The 26,520-nt window shown below is 33.9% G+C and overlaps 1 protein-coding gene across 1 annotated transcript in view; it reads right to left on the bottom strand.

The window, feature by feature from the left end:
- Positions 1-26,520, bottom strand: part of WDR70 (WD repeat domain 70) — a 238,384-nt gene that overhangs the window by 168,031 nt on the left and 43,833 nt on the right. The window contains exons 7-8 of the mRNA XM_074328991.2: positions 20,568-20,627; positions 16,240-16,373 (exon numbers count right to left, since the gene is read on the bottom strand). Of these exons, the coding sequence (XP_074185092.1) occupies positions 16,240-16,373; positions 20,568-20,627 (194 nt within the window). The remainder of the gene's footprint in view (positions 1-16,239; positions 16,374-20,567; positions 20,628-26,520) is intronic.

Genomic DNA, 26,520 nt, shown 5'->3' with positions numbered 1-26,520 from the left:
CATGTGGTAGGAATGTGTATAATTTGAAAAATATACATACATAATTGTTAGGGCAAAATGAAATACATATTATTTTAACCAGAAAGAGTAAATTATAAAATTCTCCCAGAGCCTGAAAAATTATTAGGGTTGTAAAATGAAAAAAAATCTACCCCAAAGAGGAGGAAAGCTATCACAACAACTGCAATATGAGTCTGTCAGCAGCATCCTACCTACTGGAAGACCAGTACTGTCCAAGAGAACTTTCTGTGATGATGGAACCGTTTTATATCTGTGCTATCCACCACAAGAGCCACTAGCCACATTATCACAACTATCAAGCATTTGAAATATGGCTACTGCAACTAAGGAACTTAATGTTCATTTCATTTCATTTAAATTTAAATAGCCACAGGTGCCAGTGGCTAGTGCACTGAACAGTTCAGCCATTAACAATACGAAATAAACAACATAAAACAGTCTCCACTTTGGAGCAACAGAAGATTCTTACTGTCTCATAAAATAGATGAAAAGTGAAATACTAAGTAAAATGTTCTTTAAAAACAAAACAAAAGAAAAACCTAATGAAATCTTTACAGGCCATTTGGACAATAAAACTACCAGTACTAAAAAACTCATTGTGCAGTCCCTAAATGTCACTTTCAGACATAAATTTAGAAATGACTATTGAAATAAACACCTCAGGTAAAAAATTTTTTACTCACCATGCTAAAAAACTGTCTATGACATTCTTCAGAGATATGGTAAAGTATCAGACCAGAGCCATTTTAAAGGTATGCTACCACAGGTGCCATCCTCTTAAAAAAAAATCCCCAAATAAATACCAACGGAAAGAACTTATACACCTTAAATAGATATTAATACGCAAATCCATAAAGAATTCTTGTGGAAAACTAACTTAATAATTGAAGTCCCAAATATAAAATTTCTCTTTCAAAAATAAAAATGAACATCTTTTGGGCGGCCGGTAGGCTCAGTTGGTTAGAGTGCAGTGCTCCTGACACCAAGGTCGTCGGTTCAATTCCCACATGGGCCAGTGAGCTGAGCCCTCTACAACTAGATTGAAAACAGCAACTTGACTTGGAGCTGAGCTGTGCCCTCCACAACTAGATTGAAAACAATGACTTGACCTGGAGCTGATGGGTCCTGGAAAAACACACTGTTCCCCAATGTTCCCCAATAAAAATTTTAAAAAAAAAATGAACTTTTCTTTTTTTAAAGCTGTCTTCATAGCTTCCTTTATGAATGTAACTTTGTTAGCAAAAAATCAATTGAATTCCTTGATTTATCCTAACAGGCCAATCTCAAAATAAAATAAAATAAACTTCAGTGATAAGACAATTTTTAACAAAATTTTAGGCTATTTAGTCCAATTTACTTTCTGAGTCCATAATTCAAGGCTGAGACATAAATGGGTGTTTCAGAAAAAAAAAAAAAGAAAAAACTATTAACTCATAATTTTGTCTTCTAGAAACAGTATACAAAAAACTAAATTTTATGTGTGTCTGGCTAGGTCTCAATAGAAGTATTCTTCCTGGTTGGTTAGCAAATACAAATCAGACACTTATATTTGAAACTGCTTTTCTGCACAGCCACCAGTAACGAAAAACTGCTGCTCAAAATTTATACTGACCATTCCTCCTAAAACGCTAAAATTCTACCTGATAGTTTTTGACATATTTATTCTTCAAAAGCCATTCTTAATGTACTAATTCACAGTACTGATGCTAATGGCTAGATAATTCAAACAAAGATCCGAGTGGGCTCTGGGGTTAGAACGTGTGACGGTGTGAGGAATTTCACCATATGCCCAAGATCAAAGCATTAAGGTAGATGAGCAACTGAAGCTCCCAAACCAGATCTACAATAATTAGACAGTTCAGACTGCTAAGTCTTATATATTAATAGTAAGAATAGAATGAACCGCTTAGTTCACAGGGCATCTTTGTTTACAGTCCCCTCATTTTGGGGACATCTTAATTTTCTTCCATAACCATGAAATATCAAGTACTGTAAGCAATCACTTTGGTTTGTTTCAGGTGAATCATTTTTATTTCTAAAAGGAAGGAAAATCTAAAAAACAGTGAGTAAGACTACATAGTAAAAACAGTCAGTGGCTCCACTGATCTGGCTATTTGCTCTACCAAACTGCTCTAGTTATATTTGGAGGGACATGCAAAATCTCAGCGATCCCACACTACTACTCACCTTGCATTTTTGCTTTATAGGAAAACATAATGTTTTCCCTCTGCCTCATTGTTCTTCACCTGCTCTCTTTGCCAACATTAAAATGAAACCTCAGCACCAAGCTCACCATTCCTGTGCCACTTCACTCTTAATTCTGCTAGCCACAGAGTTAAAAGGACAGGATTAAGAGTTATTAGACACAGAAGTAAGGAGAATTAAAGGGCTTGTTCAAGGGGTATAACATCTGCTCCTCAAATTCCTGCCTAAACAACTAAGATTCCCATCAAAGAGAAGCGGGGGAAAGCCAATCCTAACAGTAAACTGGAGTCGTGAGGAAGCGAATGTTCTCTTGGGGAGGAACTCTGACACCCGAGGAAGGCTTACTGACATTGCACAATTCTTTCTGCGAAGTTATTCATGGGGCAAGGGAGACGATATGAGTGTAAGTGGAAGGGAGTGGAAAGGTGAAGACTGAGGATCCTTTTAAGTAGTTTTTGCTCTGCTAGCAAAACAAGCTGAGACATGCAAGACAGATAAACACAGCTGTTTGGGGCTGTCACTTGGGGCTCAGGAGCCAAGGTGTCCTGATGTAGTGAAAAGTGTACCAGAATGTGAGCGAGAGGGCCAGGGATCCAGTCCTCGCTCTGCTGCTAACTAGCTGTGTGGTGATGAGCCAGTCTTTCGGCTTCACTAGCCGCCGTCTCCCCGCTTTTTGGAAAACGAGTAGATGGGACTAGATGGCAGCACTTTGCAGACGTGCTCCTGAGACCGAGTTCATGCACTAACTGTATAACGAACGGTGCTGAGTCCTGGTTTCCTCCACCGAAAAACCAGGAGAAATGATACAGGACCGGGTGAGGATTAGAAAGAGTACACATGAAGGCATCCAGCACAGTATGTGAAATAAGTAGCTGCTATGATTCTTACTTCTTTATTTCCAAGGTCTTCTTGAGATTATTTGAGGGGTATAAAATCTTGGTAGCTAACTGTAATGAATACATCTGAATCGAATACATTGAACATTTAAATTCATTACAAGTTAGTATAAGTTTAGCATGTGTTTTTAATTATTACTTACCAAAATACTCAAGAGAAATATTCTTATATTTTTTTCTGATTTTCCATACCCACTCAAAAAACTCAAGCACTATGTCAAATATAACCCCTTCATTCTTGGAAATGAAAGGCAATAACAGAGAAAATATAATTTCAGATTTGCATGCCATCTTCCTATAGTATTTGATGAAACTGTCTGTTCCTTCTAGGTATGCAACATATATTATCTAGTGCTGAAAACAGAACAAAAAACGCAATAGACATGGGGCAGAACCATCTAACGTTTCTAATGAGAATATCAGAAAAACACTAATTTATTCCATGCGAAAATAAATGTTCAGCTACTTCAACATTTGAGCTTTTAAATTTATAAATACAGATTTCCAATTCACAATTAATTAGGAATACGTATATCACCTAATAGCTTAAACATACTAATGGTTAGAAAGCTTGTACTAACTTGATAAAATCATACGTCTTTCAAACAAAACTAGAGAAAATTTATATCCAAGACTAAATATAAATTTACTAAAGCCAATCAATAACCCTTCCTTTCCATTAAAATGTATATTCTTACTTAGGAATGTGATAAAACTACTCTATCACCCAATCAAGTAGAGATTAAAGCTTTATGACTTTATATGGTCTCACAGTCAAGTTCCATGCTAAAATACGATAAGTCCAAAAGGTAATAAATACTTAAACAACATGTTTTCATGTCTTCTGAGGATTAAAGAAATATCAAAAACAGCCAATCAATGACGATGATTAACAAAAACTAAGACTTGTTTGATTATTCCCAATAGCTTATTTTATAATGTTGATATTAGAAATAACTTAAGTCTTAATTCTAGTAGCAGAATAAGAGCAGTTAGGGGCTCTGCATCTAACAGTGAATAAAAAGAGTTGAGGGAGCAAGTAATGGGAGGGCCGTACTTTAGACAGCCTCTCTGGAAAAGTGACATTTAGGTGGAAGCCTAAGTATAAGAAGGTATTAACCATGTTTTTGAAGGGGGAACAGGTACCAGAGGTAGGGGGGGAGCATTCTAAGCAGAAAAAAAAGTACTGTGTAAAAAAATCCCTCAGTCATTTTGCTAGCATATACTAAGAAAAGAGAAGAAATCATCCGGGGCCAGGGCACAAATGACTTTATAAACCATGGCAAGACATTTGAGTTTTAGTCAAAATGCGTCAGGAAGGCATTAAAGGGATTTAGCATGAATAGTAGGGAAAAAACAGTAGAGACTGCAGTAGTATTCTAAGTGAGATTCAATTAATTAGGAAGACGTTTGAGTTGAATCTTGAAGGAAGAATTTTGAAGAAATTAGCGGGGCAAAAAGAGACGCAAAAAGGTAAGGTGAAGAAAAGGACCAAGTACTTGGATAGGAAGGAAAGAGGACACTAAACTGACCGCAAGGAAGACTTCATGTTACAAAGTAATAAGAAACACGGTCAGATATAAAGATGACGATTACAAAGTCCTTAGAAGTTCGGGATAAAAACATAAACATAGACTTTCGAAATTAAGGACACGTGGAAGGTCACACAAGAATGTGACGTATATCTTTCCAGTGCAGAGAAGATGCTGAAGATGATGCAAAAAAAAAACATAAATATGAAGTCCTGCAAAACTTAAAAACAGGAAATATAAAAGACGTCTATGGAAAAATAGCTGCTTGAGGAATCCATTAGGCTAACCTAGTCCAAATAGCAAAAGAAATAACCTAGGAAAATATAACAATAGGGAGAAATATCAGAATTGGAAACTGAATGAGAAACAAAGGTAGAAACGATCCAGAAATTTCTGTAAGACAAGGAGCAGAGTGATTAGAAAAACAGCCTCATTTGAAAATATCCCACAAACCATGAATTCCTACAGCCGCAAGTTCTCAAAGTAGAAAAGCTGTTCTTATGGAAGCAGTTTCACAACAGTAGAGAGCTGGCAGCTGAAAAGGTTGTTCAAGAGATGACACAGAGGTTCACAAAACAAAGATGTACCCACTAGTGAGAAACCTAACAGAATAGGTTCCCTGAAAACAGAGTATCCATCACAAGAAGAGGAGACTCCCCTGTAAGGATTACTCTCAGACCCAGTCCCCTGGAAAATCCCTCAGACCACAGCCTCATTCCACTAGCTACAGCTATTTTCCTTAAGGAAGTGAGAAGATGTAAGAAGAATCTATTCCATCTATTTGTCTCCAGGCAGGACAGTGAAATAGTACGGGGCTTGTGAAGAGATTCTAGAGGATGGGTCAGCCAACCTTCTGTAAAGGGCTAGGGGGTGAATAGTTTAAGCTTTGCAGGCCATATATGATCTCCATCACATATTCCTTGTTGTATTTTGTTTTACAACCCTTTAAAATTGTAAAATTCTTAGTTCAAGTGTAATACAAAAACAGGCCATGAACTGGATTTGGCCGTCTAGTCATAAATTGCCAATTGCTGTTTTAGAGCATAAAAGACAAAGAATATAGCTAAGAACTATTTTTTCATAGTTATATGAAAAAAGATATTTTTAAACTGTCATTGTTTCATGCTAAAAATAAAATTCAAGAAAACATATCTATTACTATTGACAATGCTGCAATAAATAAACTTATTCCTTGGTCATTTCCATGTGTCAGTATGAGAGAAATTCTTAAACATGGGTTACTGGATCATATCTGTGCTTGTAATTTGGAACATCATGCCAAATTGCCCTCCAAAAATAGTACCAATTTACATTCCCATCAACAATGCCTAAAAGTAGTCATTTCACCAAACCTTATCATCATAGTTTACATTTTACAACTTAATAGGTATTATCAAATTGCTCTGTAGAGAAAAAGTTTAGTAGTTGATATCCCACCTTGTCTCCTCCCCACAGTGGACAGTATAGGTCTTTTTTGTCTTTTCCAGTCTTATAGGTAACAAGTAGTACCTCACTGGCATTTTAATTTTTCCTTCATCGATGGTTAGTGAAGCTGTGCATCTTTTTTCAAGTCTACTGGTCAGTTGTATCTCTTCTATCTGTTAATTCATTTCCATGGATCAGTTTTAATTTTCAAATATCCCTTTCTTTAATTCTGCAGAAACTCTATTATAGATAGTAGCCCACTGTTTTCAATACGTATTTCAACTTTTTGAGTTTATCCTTTGTATTTTAATTTTGTTTATGATATCTTGTTTTCTGAAGTATAAGGTATCTTTTAAATTACAAAAGCAATTCATGTTGTTTTGCCATATCATGTAAAAGTAGAAAGTGGGAATTCTCCATTTCCTCCACATAATATGTTCATTCCCAAAATGAATATCCCAAACTTTGCCTAGTAATTGAAAAACATAAATACTAAGTTATATATTATAAAAATGGGACATTTTTGAAAAACTATTTTTCATTTAATAAATATTTGTAGAAATTTTTCTATGTAAAAAAATTCAAGAAAGCATGGTTTATAATAACAAGCAGACAATGTGCAATGACAGAGAACACTATTTAAAAGTGAAAATGGAACTACCTTATGATCCAGCAATTCCATTCCTAGGTATCTATCCAGAGAAATACAAAACTCTAATTCAAAAATCTTTATGCACTCCTATGTTTATTGCAGCACTATACACAATAGCCAAGACATGGAAACAACCGAAATGCCCATCAGTAGATGACTGGATTAAGAAACTGTGGTACATTTATACAATGGAGTATTACGCAACCATAAAGAAGAAAGAAATCTTACCATTTGCAACAACATGGATGGACCTAGAGAACATTATGCAAAGTGAAAGGAGTCAGACAGAGGCAGACAAATACCATATGATCTCACTTATATGAGGAATCTAAAGAAAAGAATAAGTGAATGAACTAATCAGAAACAGTTTTGGAGACATAGAGGAAAAACTGAGGGTTGCTAGATGGGGGGGGGTGGGGATAAGGGGGAAGGTGAGGGGATTACAAAATAGTCGGTAACCACAAGATGGCCACGGGGTTTTGAAAATCAATTTGGGGAATGCAATCAATAATGTTATAAACATTTTGTAGGGTATCTGATGGACACGTGACCCATTTGGGAGACCACCTCAGGGATGATGTAGATGCCTGATCACTGCACTGTACACCTGAAGCTGAAGCTGAACAATAATGAATGCCAACTATAATTTTACATATATATATATATATATATATATATATATATATATATATATATATGTATGTATATACTTACAAGAAGCGGAGTACAGCATTAGGAATAGAGACAGTGGAAATGTAATGGCTGTGTGCAATATCAGAGGGATAGTGGATAGGGGAAGGGGGTTCACACAGTGTGAGGGATATAAATGATAAACATCTAAGTATTATTTTGTCTTGTGCACCTGAAACTAATAAAGAAAATAAAAAATAAAAATATTTAAAAAATTACATTAAAGCTGCTCTTCAAAAGACACCATCATGAAAATGAAAAGCAAGCCACGACTAAGAGGAAACATTTGTGATACACATATCTTATGAAGAATTTTCTCAACCAACCTAAGAAAGAAAACCCAGCTTAAAAATGGGCAAAAGATCTGAACAGACACTTCACCAAAGAAGATTAATATGTAAAGTAAATAAGAACATAAAAGGAAGCTCAATATCAGCAATCATCAGGGAAATTAAGTTACGTATCACTACACACCCAAAAGAATGGTTAAATTTAAAAACACAGACAATACCAAGTATAGGCAAAAACGTAAAGTAACTAGAACTCTTACACATTGCTCCTAAGAAAACAAAATGGTACAACACTTTGGAAACGTTTGGCAATTTCTTATAAAGTTCATACACACTGTACAGCCCAGCAATTTACTCTTAAGTATTTACCCAAGTAAATTAAAATATCTATCCACAAAAATACCTGTATGGAAACATTTATAGCAGCTTGATTCTTTATACCTAAAAACTGGAAGCTACCCAAATGTCTATCAGTTAATGAACAGATAAACTGTTGTATATTCATATAACGGGATACTACACAGCAATAAAAAGAAAAGAAATCCATTGATAGAGGCAACAATAAAATTGGATCACTGATTGCCTGGGGGTCAAGAGAAGTGTCTGGAAGGAATTTTTTGGGATAATGGAAATGTTGTATAACTTGATTGTGGTGGTGGTAATATGACTGTATGCATATCTCAAAACTCGTTCTTTTCATTCTTTTTGAATGAATTTTACTGCATGTAAAATAATTTGACTTTTAAGAAGTTCACTAAAAACATTAAGGTACTGAATTAAAACAGCAAGAAATTAGTAGTGAATTGACTTATGAGATTTTTACAGGTTATAGGAAAAAAGGGGGAGATAAAGAGAACTGGGTCAGAAAGAAGAAAAAGGAGAATGGAAAAGAGCTAAAAGAGAATCAAAACTAGATAGCCAGTGCTCCTAAAAACAAAATCAGGTCAGATAACAGATTAAATAGTAGTCTTAATTTTTAGAGTAAAATCTAATCTTCTGATGTGAACAAAATCTCAGTAATGTGAAGTAATACTTTGAGATATCAACTTGTGAGAGTCTGTCCTAGAATTCCTTTATTTTAAACAATTATAAAATACTAAGTGCTACTATTTACTGAATGCTTTGTCACTGTGTGCCGACTTTGCATACGTTATTCATTTAATAATTACCACAACCCAAAGAAATAGATATTGTTAATTCTATTTTACAGACAAGGAAGCCAAGGGTCAAAATGATTAAATAACTTGCCATGTCATACAGCAAACGAACTGGCCGAAACAGAATTCAAATTTCTGTGACTCAGAAACCAGGTTTTAACCTATCCTACACATTGACTCTAGAGTAATACTTAGTTGTAGGACTGAATTTTACATAAATCAGTCTACTACAGAAAAGAAACAGGGGGTAAAAATACTTCAGTGAAAGTCAGAGAGTAATGAAATTTTCCCCAGCCACACAATAACTGACAATTATGACACAAGCCAGCTAAATAAGCAGAAAGTATGGTGGATCATGCCCAATGGCTAGAGAAATGATTCATCCATTCTGATTTCTTATAGGAAAAAATTTCTAATTTCTAAATCTAAGACTCACTCAGGAAGGCGAATACCAGGTAAAGGTGTTTTGTTTTTTTCCTTTGAACTCTAGGACTGTTTAATCAAAAGAAGGAACTAAAAGATATATACCAAGAACTGCAAATGCCATTACAAAGTGGAACTTGTGACTCAGTGGCAATCAATTTTAACACAAAATGAATGTAAATCATAAGATGCAATAACACTCATTAACCAGTTATTTTGAGAGTACATGTCTCAGTTTTGTTGTGTTATTTTTTTTTAAGAGCTAAACATATCAGCCTGAGGCCAGAAGCCCAATGCATCACCAACAGTACAGACATTTTAAGAACTGCCTGTTCCTTCTTTGCCCTGAACTGATAGACTTTAAGCCAAAGATTTTAGATCCTCCGGGACAAATAATAAAGAAATCTTTATACTTTCCTTCTTTGTGAAAGATAGGAACATTCTGGTGACACATCTTGGTTGTTACTCCATACAAAAAGAAATTTTTAGAGAAAAATATGAAAAGATTCTATTTACAACTTATTTAATGAATAATAAGTTTCTACTATAGGCCACGCACGGTTCCAGGTGCCGAATACAAGTAAACATGTAAAAAAACAGATCATTTCTGATAATGAGAAGTTCTATGAAGAAAATAAATCAGGACAATGGATAGAGTTGGTAGCAGTGGAGAGATGAAGGCAAGCGCTACTTTTGATGGGGTGATTAATAAAGGTCTCTGAGGAGTTGACATCCGAGCTGAGATACCACCCAAGAGGTCACCGGCATTTCGTTAACGAGATAAAATTCACAAAATTATGTAACTTGATGACAATTATAGAGGATAGTGGAAACCCAGGAAAGTTAAAAAAAAACTCCTTAAGCTTATATAATTTTATAATGAAAAGATAAAAGAGAATGAGATACCATCTGATACCATTTATGAAAACAAATAGAGTATATACCTGTTTTTAATAGGTACATATAACTGTTGATAACTGCATGGAAAAAACTCAGAGCATGTATACCATGACGAAAATAGTAGTAACACCTAGGAGAGACATTAAAATGAAGGTGATCAAGGAAGAAATTTAGTTTTATCCATAATGTTTTAATTTCTTTATGAGAATATGTTATATATTACTTAATTAAAATGTTTTAAAAAGAAGAGAATGGAGAGTATCTAGCCATTTTTAAGTAGTCAAAAGATAAAGAATTCTTAACTTGGGTTACCCTAAGTAATCCCAAAATTCTTGATATTTTATGAAAAATTTTACTCCATCTATATATTTTTGTTTTTTTGTTTTTGTTTTTGTTTTTTGGTATAGAGGATATATCTGAAGGAAGGGTTTGTGATTCCAAGGATTCTGACTCTTTAAACCTGCATATACAATTATTGAGAACCTGTGAGAAAACAGAGAGAAAACAGAAGACGACTAGCAGGTTGCATCAGAGAAAATGTGGTACTGATTTTCACTAAATGGGACTGACTTTAGAAACTAGAGATCCTAATAACAAATCTAATATCGAGACTGGGCAAAAGTCCAAAACAAATTATTAAACAGACTTCAAAATACCAAAAAAGAAGTCGAGCAACAACAAAAATATAGCACTTTTTAAAATCTGATTTTTATAGAATAAATCAAGAAAACATTTAACATCAATCTTTTTAAGGTGTCTCAAGGGAGTGACTGAGAACCAGGCCAAGAACATTACAGCACCAGAGTCCTTTGGAGAAATTCATCACAATTGCCCTAAATCCAGAATACCTTAGCACAGTCTATTCCTATCCTTAGGACTTCTACCTCTCCTCCTGAATGGCTAGTAGGGGGTTCTTTAAGTGTGAATGCCTCTTTGACACCCACTGATTCACCCAAATGCTGCCTCTTGCAAATCAGCCAAATTCTGACATCTGCTATTACAGGTGAGAAGATGACCTGAAAACAGCATCCTGTGCTTTTACATCTTCAAGACAGTCAACAAATTCCCTCAAGTTTTCTTGGCAGATGATATAGGAAAAATGTGGATGGGAGACAAAAAAGTTATGGAAGAATTTAGCTGAGTTATAGGTATGCATGGATTCTCATGTAGGTGAATAACTTAATCCAAAAGGTTGTTTAACAGATCAGTGTCAAAATAAAGAAAAGCTCCTAATGGCATACCAAAATCTGACTCTGCCATATTTAACCATTATCAACTGAATGAGAACTTACTGCACATTTATCAAACTTACAATTGTAAAAAAAAAAAAAAAAAAAAAAAGGATTGATCATTAATATGTTGGATGTCAGAATCAAAACAAGAAGCTAACAAAATAAAGAAAATGAAATTGAATGAAAAGAATATAAATACCTGTACTGCTCCTTTTTCTTTACTTAAAAATTTAATGTAAATTTAATTTAATATTATATAACATAGACACGCACACACAGATAAATTCTAAAAGATCATTTTTGCCTGTAAGGCTTAAAATACTTACTATCAGACCCTTCCTTTATAGAAAAATTTTGCCAACTCCTGGTCTTGTCCAGTAAGCCCTTTCTCAAAAACAAGTTCTATCTTTGAATTTGAGTAGAAAATGAAAGACATTAAGTAAACATTCTGTAATGTTAAATTTAAATTGGAACAGCTTTACAGATTTACAATTCTGAAACTGTTTTACATGTATAGAGGGGTTAAACAAATACATATATATGGATGAGTGTTGGGAGCCAGGTTTCTCAGTGTTGGAAAGCTGAAAAGTTTCTGAGGAGGAGGAAGAGGGAAGGCTAGAATGAACCAATGTGCACTGGATTAGAGTCAGAGACCTGAGTATGAATGCCTTGGTTAGCTTAATATAGAGGCAAAAAAGCTACATAAACAATTATAGATACAGTGTATACACAGGTCAGTATACATGCATTCACTTCCTAGATCTGTTGTCTGAGGAAGGCCTAGACGCAGTGGCACCCCAAGAGCAACAAGCACATCAAGAACCTACCTACTGTTTTCTGACACCCTTCTCCTAGGAAATATGACTGATCCTAGGACTGGGACAGGAAAAAATATGAGTCTGAAGCATCTTATAATACCAAAAAGTAAGGAATGACAAAAAAAAAAAGAGGCATGTCAAAGAAAGGGCCGTAAAAGCCAAATTGAAATAGCTTCCAAAGGCCACAGTGGAAACAAACTGTTAATAATACAGCACTGGCTTACAACTAAAGGTATGAAATAAGTAGCCATTAGTCAATACTGATAGAAAAAATGATTAAATCAATGGGAAAAAGAGACAATTCTTCCCTACAAAGGAATTCCAAGTAGTTCATGTACATATCACTCGATCCAGGAGGTAGAGCTCAGTTTTTCCACTCTCCCAAGTGTGAGCAGCATTTATTAAACATGATAGCATGCACCCGTGATATGTGATAAGAGCACTGTACTTCTGTCATATTCAGTTCAGATACCTACAGCCCCAATCTAATCGTGAGAAAAACATCATAAAAAATCAAATTGAGGGACAGTCTACAAAATACCTGACCAGAACACCTCAAAACTTTCAAGGTTATGAGAAACAAGAAAAGACTGAGAAACTATCATAAACCAGAGGAGACTAAACAAGCATGAAGACTAAATGTAATGTGGTACCTTGAAAGGGATATTAGTTTAAAAAAAAAGTGTAATCCAAATAAAATTTGGAGTCTGGTTAATACTAATGTACCAGCATTAGTTTAATTGTCACAAATGTACCATGGTAATATAAGATGTTAACAATAGGAGAAACTGGGTTAGGGATATACCTGAATTCTGAACTATCTTTGCAGCTTTTCTGTAAATTAAAAAATATTCTGAAATTGAAAGTTTGCTAAAATTTGAAATGTAAATATCAATATCATCTTGTCATTTAAACACACATGCACGCACACATATGTACCTATACTGTTCACCTCTTTTCACTGAAAAAGTCAAGAAGCAATGATACCCCAATATCAATGAGCATATGTCATACCCAGATTTGGCCTATAAATTTGGCCCTTCCCACTTTATAAAACAGGTCTCCATGGGAACATGCTGATTCCAGTACATGGAAAGGAATGAACCAGGAAGCCCTCATCATGTCATGCCAGAAAATAAGCTTTTAAAGACTAATGCAGTCACGTCATAGCACTCAGGGACTCCCCACTGGCCAAATCTGAGACAATTTAAACATCAAAAAGAATAATGACTGCAATTGACTGAAACACATGAAAATTTTAAAATCCCAAATATTGATACTCAAAAAAGAAAAAGAAAAGAAAAATCACCACCAATAACAGCAACAACTCATTTATCACCACTAACCCTTCAGCTGAAAATGAGTAATTAATAGGAAATAAGTAAGCATTTATCCTGCCTCTCCAGTAGGAGCTGTATTTCAGGGTTATCAAATAATATTAGTTAATGAGAAAGGTTCTTCTTTTAGAAGAAAGCCAGCAAGCAAATATAGATGAAATAACAGAATTAGAAAATTACCAACTTGCAACACTTAATGAGAAAATTAGTGGATACTAAATACCAATAATCAATGGATACTAAACTTATTAAGGGAAAAGATAAGGTGAATCTGGATATTTACATTGTACCAAAATATCTTCCCACAAAGTTCTTGCCTATCTCAAATATATAGTATTAACTTTACAATGGAGGAATCAGATGTCACCAACTTAATCCAGGAATCGACTTTAATTGCTAGTCACTAGTAGTGGCAACAATTAGACAATACATGCCACCTGATATGATAAAATATGGCTGATAATCAAGCCTTCGGATCTTCTATAGGAAATACTGGAGACAAAGAAACAGTTAATCAGTTACAAAATAAGAGAGGAAGAACCTTACAGAGGATAACTGGGCGTGTCTGCTTAACAAAGTCTTAAAGTCATGGGAAAGAAATGGTAGGAAGGAGACACTGTTCTAGATTAAAAGATACATAAGAGAGGTTCAAAATAAATGTGATGTATGTTACCTGATTGGATCCATGTCTGACAAACTAGCATTACAATACACTGTGAGGGCAAATGCGGAAATTTAAATATGGAAGAGTTATTAGAAATATTAAGGAATTCTAAAGAATGTTGTTAGAAGTAATCATGGGACTATGATTATATAGAAAATGTCTATATTTTTGAAAGATACACACTGAAGTATTTCAAAGTAAAAGTTATGTCTCTTTACCTTTAAATACTTCAAAAATTACAAAAACAAGATGAAGCAAATACAGAAAAACATTTATAACTGTTACATCCAGGTAAAGCGTAGATGGCTATTACACTACTTTTCTCTATGCTTGAAATTTTTCAAAGGAAAAAAGTGAATTACAGATAAGTATATAAATATAAATAGATGGAAAATATATGCTGAGTCCAAGAAAACCATTGTGATAAAAAGTAGAGTCACATTATTTGGAAATGAGAGGCAAATGATGGCAAAGTTGAACAGTTCTCATCATTCAAAAGAGTAACATTCACATAATGTTTGTAGTATTAGAGTATTACAGATAGGATGCAACAATTTAATTATAGAAGAGAAAAAAAAGCTTATTCTTATGCTTTTCTGCATTTTCAATTACAACAACTGGCACAGTTTAGTGATAGAGCCTGGCTTGACACTCATGACACATATTCTATTCAGAGCTGATTATTAGCTCTGACAGAGCTGAGAGCACTGGATAGTCCTGAACACGACGGCTTATATTTGAAAAGGCAGAAGGAAAACACAATCCCTGTGTGAATCAAGAGACCATCGTGTGGGGAAATGGGATTAACAACATATTTGAAATACATTTTTAAAAGGTTGTCATACTAATTCAAGGTAACATATTATTTTAAATCACGACAGCTATTTTAAATCCACCTATCGCTGGAGATACTCAGTGCTTTCCTTTTTTTTTTTTTTTTTTTGGCTCCAATTGATCATAGATCTGTCATGTTCATTTAGGGAATTCACAAGTCTTTACTAGATAGCTTAAGAATTATGACTTCAAAATTTACAAATCAATGATTTGTAGAAAAATGACCAGAGTGACTTTAGTCAAAATGGTTATTTTGCTAGATAACTTCAGCTCCCAGAGAAATTTGAGGTCTCAGACCCAACCTGATCCACATACAGACATTTATTATCTAAGCATTTATTAGCAAGTAAGCACAAACAATTCATATAACCTGTTCTGCAGGCTTAAGAAAAAGCTCAGCTCTCTAGCTTTTTAGATGCTCCAACCACAAAAAGGTTCACTGGAGGCAAACACCCATCATCCAGAGACAGAAACTTTCTCCGCATAGCTGACAGGACCCAGGATTTACAGATGGATATGAAGTTTAGCAAAAAATCATCATCCCTAAGAGTTCAGGTTAAAGGTGAAACTAGATTCTTATACCCCATTCATGCAAGAGTAGGAAACGGGGTCTAAGCAATTTCAGCTAATTCACCAGTCTTGACTATCTTTAAATGTCATCAATAAGAGCCCATTTCCAACAAACATTATGCAAGTTAACAAGATACTAATTTGACCAATAAAAATCCATTTTTGATATCCAACATGCTAAAAGATCAAATATGGTCAAAAATGGAACTAAAAGGTGGCTTCAGTGGCACCACATGAAGCCCTGTGTGATACAGTGCTGAGCACAGCAGCACAGTGGTGTTGGCTGAACGCATGTCATATACACGTACAGAATATTACACAGTATTCATTGGAGTGTTTTTCAAATAAACTAAGCAAGGTAACAACTTCTAAATAAAAATAATTTTTAAAAAAGACAGAAAATGTCTTAAAATAGAGGTTAATGAAATTAAGGAAAGAAATTTAAAGAACATTTTACTTTCATTTTTAAAATGAAGGTAATATATAGTCATATAAACTTATCGTACCTGGGTAAAAACCATTATAGAGAGAATACAAATGACAACAGCACTCTATCTTCAAATAGGAAGATACATGAAGTGAGTGATACATACCATTCGCAAGGTTGAAGGGATCGAAATGCCTTAAAAGAAGCATCCATTCCAGCAAAATCCCAAAACTTAACATCGTAGTCATATCCTCCAGTCACCAAACGGGCACCTGAGGGATCCAGACCCAAAGCAGAAACCTGGTTTAAAAAAAAAAAAACACATTAATTGGAGAAAAGATACTTACAGTCCATTATAACACCCATTTCCTTTCTGTAACCCCATATCTCATATTATAGGAATTGGAAGGATAGACCACCAACTGTTGTTACCTCTAAAAAGTAGGAAAGGACAGCACCTTCTATATTATTTGACTTTATTATTATAAGTATTATTTTTTTGGAAATAATAAAAAGAAAAATATTTTAATTTCTCTAATCACCAGGTTTGTCTCACCTTATCTATCACGTACTCACAATAGTGATGAGTGCTATTTCATATGATAAACTAAGTTGCTTTAATTGCTTTCTATATAAGTAGAAATCTCACAAACAATTCAGCTTTTTCAATGTACAATTTTGAGGAAACCTTTCAAGATAGTTTAACTACCACTACATAAAGAACACATGAATCTAAAATTACCAAAGTGAATAACAGCAACGGGAACTTTAAGAAAACTATTAAACAAATTAGGACAAAGTAGAAATGATTATCTTGTGCATATGGCTAAATACTCAGCATAGTCACCTTAAGCAATTATTTTTAAAGCTGAGTTTGTAAGTGGCTATCCACATTATAACAGCACTTACACTGGTTCCATAAATTATTTGTGAATTGGATCTATGTGAATAAGCCTAGTATAATACTTATTCACATAGATCTAATTCAATACAATTATTGATGTTATTTTGGCCCATAATATTGACAAAAGGCTGACATACACAGACAAACATTTGTACACAATAATAATCTGCCAATTTTTTTAAGCTGGCTTTCCAATGTCAACATACTGTGCAATCAAACTGATCTAGAAGGATGTAAGGGGAAAAGCAGTGTTTAAAACGATAACAGTATCTAACAACTCTTCCTATTTCACGTGATAAACATAAAAATCAGTAAAATCAAACCACACTATATTATCACTTGGAACTGTTCAGTTGACTATCACATAGCATACACAGTTGCCCATTGTAAGTATATTCTCCAAATAGACATATTTCTTCGATGGCAAGGAGGAAAAGAGAGAGCAGAAAAACTTACAAATTGAGAAACATAACAAACGATGGCTCTCTTAAGAATGAGTCAGATATTATCTGGATACTGATTTGAACATACTGACTGTAACAATGTGTATGGGACAATTGAAGACATTTGAAAACTGTGGGGTTAGATTATATTAAATAATTACTGAACAAAATTTAGATGTAATAAAGATGTTCTGATTACGAGAGAAAGAAGGGGAGGGAGAGGAGGAGAGGGACAGACCAACCTCATCTCTTAGAGATTCATACTGAAATATTCAGAGATGAAATCATATGAAGTCTGGAATTCACTTTTAAATAATCCCACAAGGTGGGGGAGGGGGGCGGGAAGAGATTTACTAGAAATGTAAAGTACATGGGAAACAAGACTGGATTTATGTAGATAATTGGTAAGGCTCAGAAATAAATAATATGTGGATTCCTTTTAGTATTCGCTATACTTCTGTGAGTATGTAAATATTTTTATAATAACTAGTTGGAAGAAAACAAAAACAAAAAACAAAACCAAACAAAAGAGTCACCTTCCTAATAGCTGATACATTTCCAAGAAGTTGAAATACACGCAGGGCAAAGACAAGACTGCAAAAAGCAATTAGTTTGACCATGAAAGGTAAACGTTTCAAATAGATTCAGGACATGGAGGCAGCCATGACAGCGCAACTAAGGACACTCACGAGGGAGGACTTCCGGGGCTGCTTCGGAGGGTGGCAGGGGTGGTGGGGTGGGTGTGTTCGGAGTGAGGGGGAGTGTTTTGGGGGGTTGATGGTAGTGTGTCTTATACTGTAATAAATTTTTTAAATGTAAACATTCACCGTATTTTTTTATCACACCACGTATGTATCTATATTTTGTATTTGTATGTGTATTTATATCTATATTTACATCTATATCTGTAAGAAAGAACATTTCCACAGAAAGAAGTAGTGGCTGGGGAGATAAAGTGGAGAGGGAGGAATGTACTTTCCATTTGACTCCCTTCTGTGTTGTTTGACCATTTTTTATTATGTGCAAGTATTAATAGTACCTTTATTAATTTTAAAATGTAACATTTGTTTTTATCAAAGTTGTATAGTCACAAATTGGCTACAAAAGAAAACACCTGTATGTAAAAAAAAATAATGACACTTGTTTCATTAAGGAGACCACCTCAGGGATGATGTAGATGCCTGATCACTGCACTGTACACCTGAAGCTGAAGCTGAACAATAATGAATGTCACCTACAAGTTCATATATATATATATATATATATATATATATATATATATATATATATATATGTATATATATATGTATATATATTTACAAGAAGAGGAGTACAGCATTAGGAATAGAGAGTGGAAATGTAATGGCTGTGTGCGATGTCAGAGGGGTAGTAGATGGGCGGAGGGCTGTAGACACAGTGTGAGGGATATAAATGATAAACGTCTAAGTATTACTTTGTTTCGTGCACCTGACACTAATAAAAAAAAGTCTAACAAAAATCTGTAATGTAAGTATTAGCCTTATATAATCATGTAAACTTTTCCTTTCACTTCTATGATTAAAATTGTTCAACAATAAAAAAAAAAAGAAAAAAATTTAATGAGCCAATCACAAACCTATATTTGCTGCAACTACTCCCTTAATGTTATGTCTTTGCATGGTGGTACTTGGATTAAAACATTTCTTTTTATTAAAAAAAAAAAAAAAAAGAAATTAGTTAACCTTACAGTACAATTAGAAGTTCTAATTGATTTTTGATGTGCAACATAACTTGGAGTATTTTTTTTTAATTACATTTCTTTAAAAGTTAAAATTTGGGGATGGCCAGTTATATCAGTTGATTAGAGTGTGGTGCTAATAACACCAAGGTTGCCGGTTTAATACCTGCATAAGCCACTGTGAGCTGCACCCTCCTTAAAAAAAAATAAAATTAAAGTTTAGAAAAATTAATAAAAGATAAAATTGGATTTGAAAAAAGGGAAATATTTAAATAAAACGTGTGAAACCCATGTACTATCTCTTAATTACAAAAACAAAATCTCTGAACTAAATGGTACGAAAGCTTCCTTTTAAGTATCAACAGTCTATAATTCTTTTCCTTATACATAAAAATATGAAAGTTCTTAAAATTCTGTCACGATTTCAGAATAAAAATATCAAAAGTCTGACTTAGTAAAAAGTAGATATAATATCAAGAACTAGATGGAAATTATTTCTCAAGGCAGCAGTTCTCAGATACTTTGGTTTCAAAACCTTTCACACTCTTAAAATCACTGAGGACCCAAAAAGTGTTTGTTTATGTGAATTATATGTATCAATGTTTATAGCAGAAATTAAAACTAAGGCATTTTAAAGTATTTGTTGTTCAAGTCATTTAAAATAACAATAAACCTATCTTTTAACAAACACTTAAACAAATGTATTTAATTCTATCATTTGTGTCATTTCTGGGTTTATTTCTATTGATTGATGTTTCCCCCTCATTATGGGATGTATTTTCTTGCTTATTTACATGTCAGACATCTAGAAAAAGGTAACTTAATTGTAAAGGAAAATCAAGATAATTTTATTCTTTCACTTATTCATAAGCAGGTTTCATTATTCAACTAACACTTTTTAATGGTTTTGTAAGAAGATAAAATGATTTCATCTTATATTTCAGAAATTTATATTATTAAACTTTAAATAACAAATAAATATAACAATATAATCCATAAATCTAAGTAATATAATCTAAGAGCAATGCAGTGACTATTTTATGTTCATTTCTTATCTCAACATTCATCTAAGAGATGAACTCAGGCCTTTTACTGTACAGAAATAAAGCTAAGAGTAATGAGAAATTTTCCCACACCATAAAAAAGAAAACCATACTTGAGTTTCATTTCTTTCATTTGTAATGTTCTTATATCAAAGAAAAAGAGGTTTTAAAGCCAACAATAACAATGACAATTATAAGTGTCCCTATTTTTAATGAAACCCAATGGCTATTTTGACTGAACAGAAAAGTAATCGTTCCTTACTGTCTAGAGTGTTTGTGTTAGCTGTTGATGGTATAATTAGCCTTACGATAAATGTTATCTTATTAACTCACTTTTCCATAAGAGCCCTATTATTGAGAGAAAATAATCAAATTTTTAAAACTTACAGTTTTAGTACCATGCTTTAGCGTTATCTCATGAGAGTCAGGGATCTTTTGAACAGGATTCTGAAAAAGGAAAATTCCATGACATAATGAATAACAATATATTTGGGGGGTAAAAACTACATACCACATTCACAGGAAAATTTATTTTTAAAATTTGCATCACTGGCTTTTTAAAACAAACAAACAAAAACCAGGGAATAAAAAGTCTGAGGGTATTTATATTTCTGCACATCTAGATAGATTACAATTGGTTACTTTAAGATGATAATGAATTTATCTTAAATCTCTAAAAAGATAAACCTAAGAAATTTTCTAGGTTGTATGAAACCATAAGACCCTCTTAGCATCAAAAATATTTAAAGTCCTCTTTTCATTGGTATGTGGTCATACCTTAAAGTACTTATGTACTTAATTTATAATAGACAACAAAATCTGCACTAGGTAGATACATAAATACAGATACAGATATAGATATAGATATATGTACATGTATATATGTGTGTGTGTATATACCTTTTACACATATACACATATATACACATATATATACCTTTTAACCCATAAAAGTTTAAAAATCAAAACTGCTGTTCAAAAATGATACAGATAAGGAACTGAGTCATTTACTGATTCACTGATTCAATAAAAATTTATTAAAGGAAGATTATACCAGATGCTAAGTGGCATTAGATATAGTCTCTACTCATCTCCCCTCCCAAGAAGCATGCGGTCCAAAAGGGAGACATCAATGATTCTACTTCAGTATAACAAGTGCTATGATAGACAGGGGTATGAGCAGAATAATTGTAGGCTAGAAAAAATGGATGCAACAATCAAACATAAGAAGTCGCAGTGATCATTTGAATAAAAAGTTTCATTGTTTAGTCAAGTCTCCATTATCCAAGAGCAGGATAATCGTACTAAAATTCTATGGCCACCACATATTCATGTTAAGATAATCTTGCAATCTACTTAACTAAATAGGTGCAATCTAACAGACTTTGGTCCCTGTCTCTCCTCGTTCTTTGATTTCAAATCTTTCCCCTACTATAGCTCATTCTCCTCCACATATAAACAATTAAAGTACTTCCCATATTAAAGACACACACACACTCACTCACACACTCACTCACACACACACTCACTCACACACACTCACACACACACTCACTCACACATTAATTTCCCCAACATTTACTGCTGCATCACTATGTTTTCTTTTGCAGTCAAGCTTTTTCACACTACAGCTTTCACTGTTTCTACTTTCTTTCACCCATCCTTCTATCTCTACCAGTTTGGCACTTGTCATTTAATTCCTAAAGCCTAGCACAGTTTTGGCACTTAAGAGACTCTTGGTAAATAGTTCTTAAATGGATAAACAAGTTACTCTAAATGCCCTTGGACACTTTTCAGAACTTAACCTGCACACCTAACCTTTCAACAGCATTTTAACTACTAATTATTTCCTCCCTCTTGAAACTGTTCTTTCCTGGGAGGAAATATCCTAGACAAAAAGCCATAAAAGCTAGAGTTCTTAAATCTAACTCTGCCATTCATTAGCCCTGCCATAACCTCAGGAGAGTTATGACTCTGTTTCCTCATTTGCAAATAGCATATGCTTCCAAAACAGAGTTTGACACAAAAGAGATGCTCAATAAGTGGCAGCCACCACTTATTCTAAGGTTTACCTCCTACCATGTTTCCCCGAAAATAAGACCTAGCCAGACAATCAGCTCTAATGTGTCTTTTGGAGCAAAAATTAATATAAGACCCGGTCTTACATAATATGTAAGTAAATTATAGTAAAATAAGACCAGGTCTTACATAATATGAGACCACATATAATATAATGTAATGTAATATAATGTAATATATAATATAATATAATACTGGGTCTTATATTGATTTTTACTCCAAAAGACGCATTAGAGCTGATTGTCCGGCTAGGTCTTATTTTCGGGAAAACGGTAAGTGCTAGTATCCTTGAAAGAAACAGAACAGTTCACATGTTTCACTTAGAGAAGAATCTATCATAGTCTGTGTCTTATTTCATAACTAATTACTTTTTCATCACTCAGGAAACAGAAACACTGTCACCAACAGGAGGGATGAAAATTGTTTCACTGAATTCAATGCAGAATGTGCCTATATATAGACAATTTCTGACACTTAAAAAAAAAACTTACAAGAATACAGAACAACTTAGTATTTACATTAGGAATGAATTAAATGTTTAAATAAATGCTGTTTACATTTAAAATCAAAGTTTTACTGGAAATCATATAGGGCATAACTCATAAAAAGCCCATGTAATTGGCACAACTAAATCATCTAAAATAGTAGCAATCCATCTTTTGGTAGCATATCATTTGATGGTGACTGTTCTTTTTCCAGAACTTTTACTAATGACTCTTTGAAATATGGGTTAGTATGAAATTTGCTATAACAGTAAGATATTTTCAAGATTTTCCTGCCAGGGGACATCATAAACTACAAGACTTCAATGAAGTCATTTATTACTAGAATTCATAACAAGAGCTACAGGCATAATGGAAGAGGGGAAAAGATACCAGTTTTTGTTTTCGTTTGCTTTTAAATGCCAACCAAAGGATTATTTCCCAGGCTCTTTGGTTCACCCTCAGTAACAACAATGATACCAAACATATCTGGAATAACATGAGCAATTCCATCTGATGTACATCCTTACAGTCTTTTCAAAAGACTTGCAAATCAGAAGTAACCTTTCTGGGGTAAAGTTGTCATAAGTTTAAAACGTAATTTAATTTTTACATATGGTACATAATTTTTGACTATATAGCATATATAGTATGGTACCATAACCCATAATAAAAAGTCTACTCAGTAACAAAGATCTGCCACAAAGTCGCTGGGAGTTAGAGGGAGAGAAAAGGGATTTCCAGTCAGGAGCTTGATAATAAGTGCTACTTTCTCCCAGAAATTATTTTGGAAATAGTTACCAGTGGAGTACCACAGGTAACCAGAAGTAGAGTCTATTCTAGTGCAAGTCTGGAGATCCAATAAGACTGACTTAACATTAATTCACTTATTCATTCACTCACTAATCATACAAATCCACTTAACAAACATTTATTATTTAATTACATACCACATACCAGGAACTACAATTAAAAATAAACGACCAAAAACAAAGACTCAGCTCACAGGAAACTGTCAGTCCAATAAAGCAAAACAGACAGGAAAACAAACAGGCAAACTCAAATGTTTCACATGCTATGACAGAAGGATACACAAGGTTCAATGTTCAATTCCATTCTGCCTGGGGAAGTAGAGGGTGATTAGAAAGCTTTCATTAAATAAATGTTTGAGATGCCTTTGGAAAAATAAATAGAGGTTCCCTAGGTGAATGTGGAAGACATCTAGAAGAGAATAAGATGAATCTTGACACTTTTTGAATTGCAAATATTTTTGCATGTCTACAGTTTAAATTGCTGGGCAGGAAAAAGGGGAAGGGTGTGTGTGTCGTGTGTGTGTGTGTGTGTGTGTGTGTGTGTGTATACACACACACGACACACATATGTGTATATATGTATACGTATATGTGTGTATGTATATATATGTACATACATGTATATATATAAATGTATATTTATACACACACACACACACACATAACCCAGAGAGTTAGCTAGGAGCCAGATTGTATACAATGCCAACAATCTGAAATTTAAGCTCTGAGCCATGTAATTTGATAAGATTTGAGTTTTCAAACAAATCACCAAGACATTCTGTGCTTCAAAAGATACAATCAACACACGGAAAAGGTAACCTACAGAACAGGAAAAATATATGTGCAAATCATGTATCTGATAAGGGGTTAACATCCAGAATATATATTAAAAAAAAAAAAAAAAAACTCCTACAACAACAAAAAAACAAACAACCCAATTTGAAAACTGGCAAAGGACTTAAGTATTTCTCCAAAGATATACAGATGACCAAAAAGCATATGAAAAGATACTCAAACTCACTAATCATTAGGGAAATAAATGTAAATGAAAACCACAATGAGATACCACTTCACACACACTTAGGATGGCTATTATTGCTAAAAAGAAAAGAAAAAAAAAAGTGTTGGAGGGCGGCCTGATGGCTATTGGTTAGAGCACGGGCTCTGAACAACATGGTTGCCAGTTAGAGTCCCACATGGCCCAGTAAGCTGCACCCTCCACAACTATATTGAAGACAACGAGTTGCCACTGAGCTTCCAGGGGGGCGAACGGATGGCTCAGTTGGGCGGCTGGATGGCTTAGTTTTTTAGGGCACGAGCTCTCAACAACAAGGTTGCCAGTTCAATTCCCGCATGGGATGGTGGGCTGCACCCTCTGCAACTAAAGACTGAAAATGGCGACTGGACTTGGAGCTGAGCTGCGCCCTCCACAACTAGACTGAAGGACAACTACTTGGAGCTGATGGGCTCTGGAGAAACACACTGTTCCTCAATACTCCCCAATAAAATTTATTTTAAAAAAAAGTGTTGGAGAGGATGTACAGAAAATGGAACCCTTATGCACTGCTGGAGGGAAATGATACAACTGCTATGGAAAACAGTATGGTGGCTCCTCAAACAATTAAGAATAAAATTACTATATGATCCAGCAATTTCACTTGTGAATATATACAAAAAGAATTGAAAGCAGTATCTTGAGATGTTTATACATCCACCACACTCATAGCAGCATTATTCACTATAGCCAAAAGGTAGAAGCAACCCAACTGTCCATCAATGGATAAATGGATAAACAAAATGTGGAATATTATTCAGTCTTATAAAGGAAGGAAATCCTGATACCATGTTTCCCCGAAAATAAGACCTAGCTGAACTATCAGCTCTAATGCGTTTTTTAGAGCAAAAATTAATATAAGACCCGGTCTTATTTTACTGTAAGACCAGGTATAATATAATATAATATAATATAATATAATATAATATATACCCAGTCTTATTTTAACATAAGACTGGGTCTTATATATAGTATAAGATGCATTAGAGCTGATGGTCCAGCTAGGTCTTATTTTGGGGGAAACATGGTACATGTTACAACATGGATGAACCTACAGAACATTATGCTAAATGAAATAAGTCAGTCACAAAAAAATAAATACTGTATGAGTGCACTTATGAAGTATCTAGACTAGTCTAGAATAGTTAAATTCATGGAGACAGAAAGTAAAATAGTGGTTGCCAAGGTTGGGGCAAGGGGGAAATTGATAGTTATTGAACTCTAATGTACAGAGTTTCTGTTTCGCAAGATGAAGAAGTTCTGGAGATTGGTTACACAACAATGTAACACTACTGAACTATACATTTAAAATGGTTAAGATTGTAAATTTTATGTTATGCATATTTTACCAAAACTAAAAAATAAATTTTAATAGGTATAACCCACATAATACCAAAAAAAATTATAAAAAGATGCATATTATTAAGCCTGAATACTTCTCAATGCTCTAATAAACTTTATCAAATGTTTAAAATCTTCCTCCAAAAATGTAAAGTTACATGTCTAAAATATTGCAGGAAGGAAAGACAATTTCCTACTTAATTCTCACAGCTGGTTCCAATCCTCCAATTAGTAGTATTCCCAAACCACCTCTAAATTACCTTCAAACTGTTTATGCCCTATTGCAAGCTGCAATCTTTGAGAACATGTCTCAGTAATGTGACTTAAGAGTATACTGTTAAATAACTTTTTATACTTGTGTGAGGGCTGAGAAACTCAAAAAGGATAGTTCATTCTTATATTTTATCAGCAATTATATTATTATTTTAAAACTCCATGACATTATCAGTAAATACAAAGAGGACAATTTTCTGTTTATTTATCATACAACAATGGCAGGTGATAAGTCAACAGGATTTATGCCAAATGACACATTTATTTTCAAAAGCTATCATGAACATGCCTTATCATTT

The sequence above is a fragment of the Rhinolophus sinicus genome, chromosome 3 (assembly GCF_057876585.1).
Source record: "Rhinolophus sinicus isolate RSI-liver-muscle chromosome 3, RSI-T2T, whole genome shotgun sequence".
Lineage (NCBI taxonomy): Eukaryota > Metazoa > Chordata > Mammalia > Chiroptera > Rhinolophidae > Rhinolophus > Rhinolophus sinicus.
The sequence above is the reverse complement of the archived record's forward strand: the minus strand, read 5'-3'. Positions and strand labels throughout refer to the sequence as shown.